This window comes from Maniola hyperantus, chromosome 9 (genome assembly GCF_902806685.2).
Source record: "Maniola hyperantus chromosome 9, iAphHyp1.2, whole genome shotgun sequence".
Lineage (NCBI taxonomy): Eukaryota > Metazoa > Arthropoda > Insecta > Lepidoptera > Nymphalidae > Maniola > Maniola hyperantus.
Genome location: NC_048544.1, coordinates 6,177,158 through 6,185,039, shown reverse-complemented (window position 1 = coordinate 6,185,039; position 7,882 = coordinate 6,177,158). Strand labels below are relative to the sequence as shown.

The 7,882-nt window shown below is 35.9% G+C and overlaps 1 protein-coding gene across 1 annotated transcript; it reads left to right on the top strand.

Annotated features, from left to right (window-relative positions):
* Positions 1–3,324: 3,324 nt before the first annotated feature.
* On the top strand, positions 3,325–6,867 carry RpLP2 (ribosomal protein LP2). Its single transcript, XM_034971607.2, has 5 exons — positions 3,325–3,432; positions 4,086–4,258; positions 5,586–5,678; positions 6,150–6,230; positions 6,821–6,867. The coding sequence occupies exons 2-4, from the start codon at positions 4,087–4,089 to the stop codon at positions 6,218–6,220; spliced, it is 336 nt and encodes a 111-aa protein (XP_034827498.1). The 5' UTR covers positions 3,325–3,432; position 4,086; the 3' UTR covers positions 6,221–6,230; positions 6,821–6,867.
* Positions 6,868–7,882: the final 1,015 nt, after the last annotated feature.

The following is a 7,882-nucleotide window of genomic DNA, read 5'->3' as shown; positions in this document are numbered from 1 at the left end:
GAATAACTAGATTATCGGCCATTACCTAGTTACGTACTCTTCTGGTTAAACCCTGATTTTTGAAAACACAGATTTTTATAATTTTTAGGGTTCCGTACGTCAAAAGGAAAAAAGGAACCCTTATAGGATCACTTCGTTGTCTATCTGTCCGTCTGTCTGTCAAGAAACCTATAGGGTACTTCTCGTTGACCTAGAATCATGGAAATTTGGTACGTAGATAGGTCTTATAGCACAAGTAAAAGAACAACTCTGAAAACTGTGATATTTGTTGTTACATCACAAAAAACTTTAAATGTCTTCATGATCAAATAATTAGGATTTTCAACTTTCATAGTCCCCAGTTTCAAAATATGCATAATAGTCATAAATATATTTTTATGCATAATAGTTTTTGATTTATTACACGCATGCATGTATTCACATATACGTGCAGGCCTGCGTGTGTGTGTGTGTGTGTGTGTGTGTGTTCTGTGTGTGTGTGTGTGTGTGTGTGTTTGTTGTAATCATGGTGTAATTATGTGGTAGTATTGCGCAAGTCCTGCACCGCTTTCACCATCAATTAGTGATACCCTTTAACGTACCTACCTAATTTATTTCTAGTCAAGTAACCTACAGATCTGCGCAATTATTTTATTAAAACAAAATAGGTCGATTAATATTCCACGTCAATAATATAAGTTGTTGGCTTATGTCGTAATCCGGTATCCGCGATTATATCTGAGTTATTAATGTAGTACCCGAATTTATTGTTTCTTGTAGGGCTGACAACTCTTCAGTGTTTTCCTAATTATGACTTTTTTAAACACCGAAAATATTACAATAAATCTTAACGCTAGGCCTTATCTAATTTACTGTGCAAATCATGCCCGCGTGAAATGGTGCCAAGAACTACATTTCCGCGCCGGACAGCCAGACTAATCCTTTGTGCAAATCATGTAGCCAGCTCTTGTCACCAGATGACTGCGATGTCACGAGATTAACCGAGGTGAAATGTCTCGTAAATTTTTCTTTTGGACTAAGACTCCCAGGGTATCCACAGCAAACGGAACTAAAATGTATAAATAACTCTCGATAAGAGAGGCATACAAGTGCACCGCTTATCAGTTTCAGCCATTTCTGCTGTGTCTCCCGGTCTCGATGCTGTCTCCCTGATATGACACGTTACAGGACCAATGTGTCAACGCACGTATAATTTAAAATATACATTTTTGGCAACCCTAAGCAAAATCAGCAAATAAATTCGATTTGAAACAGTAAATAATTTGTATATCTGTAACAAAAAAAAACAATCTTGGGGTTTATCTAGGTACACCGTAGATACAAGGCATGATACCTAATAATCCATATTATAAATGCAAAAGTGTGTCTGTCTATCTGCTAGCCTTTCACGACCCATCCGTTCAACCGATCTTGACGAAATTTGCTACAGAGATAGCTTGTATAGGTACCGGGGAAGAGGCTACTTTCTATCCCGGAATATTCAAGCGTTCCAACGGGATTTTCCAAAACCTAATTCCAGGCGGATGAAGTCGCGGGCATCATCTAGTACCTATCATAATATTTTAATCATACACAGCGAAACCAATAATTAATTTTTGTAGTCAATAGGTTTTTATCATTCTTATGTCAATAGTTTATTATTTCATGGATCCCTTGTACTCTCTAAATATTACCTACTTCTTACTCCCATAATAATAATTATACATAATAGTATTAGTTATTATACTCTTCTTCTTCTTATTTTGCTTTGTGATTATTATACTCTTGAACTTCCGTTTGAACCGCCGCGCCAAACGTAGTGATTATAATATACTCTTTGGCGCCGCCACGCAATGACTTTGACACGTTTCTAAAGTTATACTCCAAGTTATACTCACTGTAATCTGTCAAATAGATAGTGCATATAAAGTGCGACAAGGCTATGTTGGCGCGTGACAAAAATCTGAACTAACGTTGCCGTCAATTAGTGTCCCCTTTGTTCTTGTTTGAATATTGCCATTACATGGTGTTTTACCCTGGATGATGTAATTATTATGATGGTTTAGGTACCTAGTCCCAAATTACATAAAATAAAAACATTTAAAACTCATTGCAGTAGATTAGAAGTAGATTATCATTGTGTCTATCATTCAAAATATTACGTGTTTAAAATTTCAACACAATTTTAAACATTTTTCATACAATAGTAGGTACCTAACTAGTGTATCAATAACTTTATCTCTCTAAAAACCGTGTTAGTAAAGGAAGCCATAATTTACAAGAAAAACGATGACAAAGAAATTTTGAATCTGAAATTGGAAATTGAAATTTATTGTTTGCAAACGAGCATCCGCAGCTTTGAAAAATCTGATCTTATTGCTTTATTATATAAAACGAAAAGGTGACTGACTGACTGACTAATCTATCAACGTACAGCTCAAACTACTGACCGGATCGGTCTGAAATTTGGCATGCAGATAGCTATTATGAAGTAGACATCCGCTAAGAAAGGATTTTTGAAAATTCAACCTCTAAGGGGGTAAAATTAGGGTTCAAAATGTGTAGTTTATGCGGACGAAGTCGCGAGCATAAACTAGTTGCTTATATACATTGTACAAACATAATATTAATCTGTCTCATTTTAATACTAGGTATCTTCATTAGTCTGAGCAAAGTTAAAGGTCGCTCTATAGAAAGGTTTTCAAAGTACTAGGGCTAAGGTCAACGAACCCAATGGTTGGCAAGTTTCTAGTTTGCCTTCAATTATTATAGTTAACTAGTTAATATAATGTCCAATGGCAATCTTAGGTACAGAACAATGAATGAAACAAAAATTTTATTTAATCCCACTGCTTGCAAATTGCAATCTATGTACTTAAATAAAATTTATAGCGCTGACTACCAAAATAGTTAGGAGGCTAAAACTAAAGCTTGGTAGTTAATCGCACTGGAAATCAAAAAAAAATCATCAAGTTAGTTTTTTTTTTTTTTAAGAATATTAGCTATGTTAAAATGACTTATATTCCCCTTTCCTCTCCAACTAAGCGTCAAGCTTGTGCTAGGAGTAGGTACGACAATAGTGCAACAGCCGGGGTTTGAACCGTCGACCTTTAGGTTTTCAGTCCACTCCTCTACCCGTTGAGCTATTGAGGCTTTAAACTTCAATATATAAAAATGCAATATCAAAGTATAAAAATCTGCAAGTTGTAATTAATAAAAGGTTATTTTTCCAATAAACTTAAAATCTAAGGTAAATAAATTGAGACTAAGCATTGGGTAAAGTGAAATTAAGATCATGCAACACTGAAATGGTTTGACATTTCCCTAGTTTCCGTAGATCACGTAGATGACATGACATTTGTGATTTGAGTTTGACATTTCTGATTTCTGTGAATTCTTTTTCGCAAACGTCTGTTTACGGCGCAACACGTTTCGTGTCTTTACGACTTAAAAGTAAGTTATTTTTAATAAAATACCACATGAATTTCAGAAAAAAAGAATTCAGTAACCCGTTTCATGCAGAATTAACAAAAATAATTAAAAGTTTTACAAGATTAACTTAGATTAAAGTGCAGTGCCCGCCCAAGTGAATTCGGTGATCAAACATGTTTTGGTTGTGTCGATGATTATTACACATGTAATTTTGTTTGCCTAAATTTATTTACAAGCTTTAACAGCTTAAAGTGCGAATGAATTCAGGTATTCAATTAAAACAATATTATGCTATGACCGCTGTTGCCTCTTTCGCGCCTCACTTCAGATATTTACCTACCTACGTTTTCAGATAGTTTTAATGCTTCGTAACAGATATTTTAGTGATATAATCCTAGTTTTATTTATTTATATGGTGATCTCTATTCATTATTTTCCCATGCTAAAAGTAGATAAGGATGCAAGCTTTATGTTTTTGCCCTAACAAATCATGCGGTCAAAGCTGTGGGCATCATCTAGTTCTACATACTGACAGCCTTTCTTCACTAGGCCATAGCTCATCTATCCTTCACATAAATGTCTCACTTAGCAAGTCTAAGCAACTGTCAATGCTAACTAGCAGCAACACATGTATTGTGGATAAGGAGTGTAACCTCAAATGTGTTTTATTGCAGAATGCGTTACGTGGCCGCGTATTTGTTAGCCGTGCTGGGCGGCAAGCCATCCCCAGCTGCAGCGGACCTGGAAAAGATCCTTAGCTCAGTCGGTATTGAAGCTGACGCTGACAAACTAAAGAGAGTCATCGATGAGCTCAAAGGAAAGTCAGTGGAGGACTTGATGGTGCAAGGTGAGTTTTGTAGTGTTTTGTTGATTAGAATAAAGTCAATCAGTGGGGCCGATTCCCTAGTACACAATCTCTAAACTAAACTAAATTAACAGGTCTAAATCAAGTGCTTTCCTTTTCCGCAAGCAACATGATGAAAGGGATAGCAATAGATTTAGACGAGATATTTTAGTTTAGTTTAGAGATTGTGTACAAAGGAATTAGCCACAATGGGGCCGATTCTCTAGTACACAATCTCTAAACTAAACTAAATTAATAGGTCTAAATCTAGTGCTTTCCTTTTCCGCAAGCAACATTATGAAAGGGATAGCAATAGGTTTAGACGTGATATTTTAGTTTAGTTTAGAGATTGTGTACAAAGGAATTAGCCACAATGGGGCCGATTCTCTTGTACACAATATCTTAACTAAACTAAATTAACAGGTCTAAATCTAGTGCTATCCTTTTCCGCAAGCAACATTATGAAAGGGATAGCAATAGATTTAGACGTGCCATTTTAGTTTAGTTTAGAGATTGTGTACAACGGAATTAGCCACATTGTCTGTCTATTCACACTTTGGAAGTACTAACTCAAGAAACGGTAAACAAAATTCAATGTGAAATAATATAGGTAGCGTTACTCGAAGGTTTTGCATATCAATATGTAAGACTACCTGTGCAAAGCTAGTTAATATCCTACTAATAATAATAATAAGCCTTTTATTTACATTTTACAAACTTCATGTGTTTACTTATTTTGTAATAATGTTAGTTGTTTTAGTAAATAGATTAAAAGTTAGTGTTAGTCTTTGATGGATCCCAAAGTCTGGATGAAAGCCTCCTCCATTTCTTTGCACTTATTCCTGTTTTGGGCAGCATACATCCAATCTCTTCCAGCCAGTACTATAATGTCTTGAGACCACCGTTTCTTGGGTCTGCCTACTTTCCGCTTTCCAAGTGGTCCAGTCTACTAATATGAATGAGAAAGTACATATGATTATATCATTTATTTGGTTACAAAAACATAGGTTTAAAACAGTGTTAGTTAACTTTATGCTTTAAATTGATCATTATAACCCATACAGCACTTATGTAAACTGTATAATGTTGTAAACTGTGCTGTTTTGACTGTACATTGTGTTTAATTGTGTATGTCACAAGTTTATTAACTTTCTATAAGCTTGGCGTGAACTTCTATACCATAGGTTTTAATTTATCATGATGATATAACTACATACACCATCTTTCGTCTGAAAAAAATGCTGTTACATTTCTCACTGATGCTGATCCCACTCCTGATATGCCACGTATTCTATTTGCGTGTGTTTAAAATGATAATATAACTTTGCAGGTCGTGAGAAGCTGTCCTCGATGCCAGCGGGAGGCGCAGCCCCTGCTGCCGCCGCCGCCGCGCCTGCCGCTGCGGCTGCTGAGGAGAAGAAAGGTAAGAACCACCATCGTTACCCCATCCCTGGCTCACTACTGAGCACAGGTCTTCTCAGAATGTCGAGTTCTTTTAGAATGGACTTCATCCAGAACATTATCCATACACAGGAGTGTACATAAGACATTTATCTTTAGAATAAGGACATTCTAAAGATAAATGGCTTATGTATTTCAGAAGCTTAGTAGGTGTACCTTCAGTTTTAAAGTTGACGAGTTCACAAACAAAGCATCATGCTTTTTAAGCATTGAACTTTTGGGGTGGAATATGTCTTGGAACTGTCAAACTTCAGTGCAATGTCCGAATTCAAGATCACAGTTAAATTTTTTATCTTTTATGATGAATATAATTAACCATCTTTCGACTGAGAATCAGTGCTGTATCTTTAAACTACTGACAACCTTATTTGTATGAACCCTAATTAGTATGAAGTTGTTATATTGTTACTCATATTGTTTCATCTCATTGCAGAAGAGAAGGAGACCAAGAAGGAAGACTCAGAGTCTGACGATGAAGACATGGGCTTCGGTCTCTTTGACTAAGCATAGGAAGGTATGTGAAATCATATTCTATTTAAAAGCTAGATTTCAACATGAGCAGATTGAATTAGAGTGAGGAAATTATCAGTTTGACCCTGAATCAACATCTAATATGCCTAATATTTGTCAGATGTTGATTCAGGATACAAGTGACGTGAAATCAAACATACCTAGTTGCTTATTAGCCTACCTACATTGACGCCTGCCATTGTAGTTGAAACTTGAAACCTTTTGTTTTTCTTCTACTTTGGGGGTTCTTGAATACCCTGTATCACTTCGACCGTCTCCGATCCATTGTGTTTGCCAACATCAAAACAGTTATGAAACTTGTAACAACTTACAAGTTTCATAACTGTTTTGAACTGTGACATGGCATTATTCAAGGGGTGGATCATTAGATTCCTGAAAGGCCAGCAATACATGGGCCTTTCCTCTGGTGTTGCAAATGTTCATGGACGGTGGTAATCACTTAACATTAGGTGACCCACCTGCTTTTATGCTTGCTATTTTTTTAAAGCAGTTTATTGTAATGTCAGTGCCAAATAGATAAAATAAGAATAGTATGATTAATAAATAATAATAGATGTTATTCTTTTGTTTCAGGTTGCGATGCACGCGGTTTTTTATTCCATTTTTGGTGTAAGCGTAAATTGACTAAAGTATGTTTCTGTGAAATATACAGTGCAAAAAATCGAATTGTTTTATTTTGTTCACTTCTACAAGCTAAAAATATAAATTAGATAAGTATAGTCCGCAATGTGGCAATCGGGGTATGAGGCGGGGGACACCTCCTCCACCTCCACTTTTGCAATTAGCTGTAAATTAATTCAATATTATTAGGTATACTTTAACACCTAATGTAATATCATTTATGAATATGGTATTGTAAAATGCTGAAATGGCTATATATATATTCGGCATATTCCCGACCTGTCGCGTAGTATAATAATATTATGTTGTATTAATCATCGATATTATTTAACTCGTTATTTGCACAAGGTAGACTGCGCAAGTAGAAATGACACTGATTACCTGAAAATAAAAATTCATTCTATAAGTATATCTAAATGTATAAAAGGAAAGATCTATCTACGCACAGCTCAAACAACTGGATGGATCGGGCTGAAATTTGGGCATGTAGATATCTATTATGACGTAGGCATCCGCTAAGAAAGGATTTTTGGAAAAAAAGACCCTGGAAAATCGAGTTCGCACCGGGCTTTTTTACTAATGCCACATAGATGAACTTGTGGGCATCATCTATTTGGTCGAGATAGCTTTCATACTATAGACTCCTTTTTATAAGGGTTCCGTACGTCAAAAGGAACTCTTATACGATCACTTCGTCGTCTGTCGTGTCTGTCAAGAAAACCTATAAGGTACTTTCTGTTTGATCCAGAACCTTTTTTCTTAAGGGGGGAAAGGATTTTTAAGCTCGATAAATCTTTTAGATGGGCACAGGTGTCGAAAAATCGAGATTTTCGGATAGGGTCAGTTTGTTTACAATGTGGAATGAAAATACTTATTACTGTTATAATATTCGACCGCTGCAGACTGAATGTCCCCATGGGCGAATAGTGCGGTTCGTTGAGAATCAACTGCTTGAACATCAGCTCCAAATCGAATGACATGCGCTGGCCAACTCCAGTCAGGTGGTAAATTAAT

Coding starts and splice junctions, on each gene's coding strand:
- RpLP2 (XM_034971607.2), top strand. CDS start 4,087: ATGCGTTACGTGGCCGCGTATTTGTTAGCCGTGCTGGGCGGCAAGCCA. Junction 4,259..5,585: donor GGAGGACTTGATGGTGCAAG/GTGAGTTTTGTA, acceptor ATAACTTTGCAG/GTCGTGAGAAGCTGTCCTCG. Junction 5,679..6,149: donor GGCTGCTGAGGAGAAGAAAG/GTAAGAACCACC, acceptor ATCTCATTGCAG/AAGAGAAGGAGACCAAGAAG.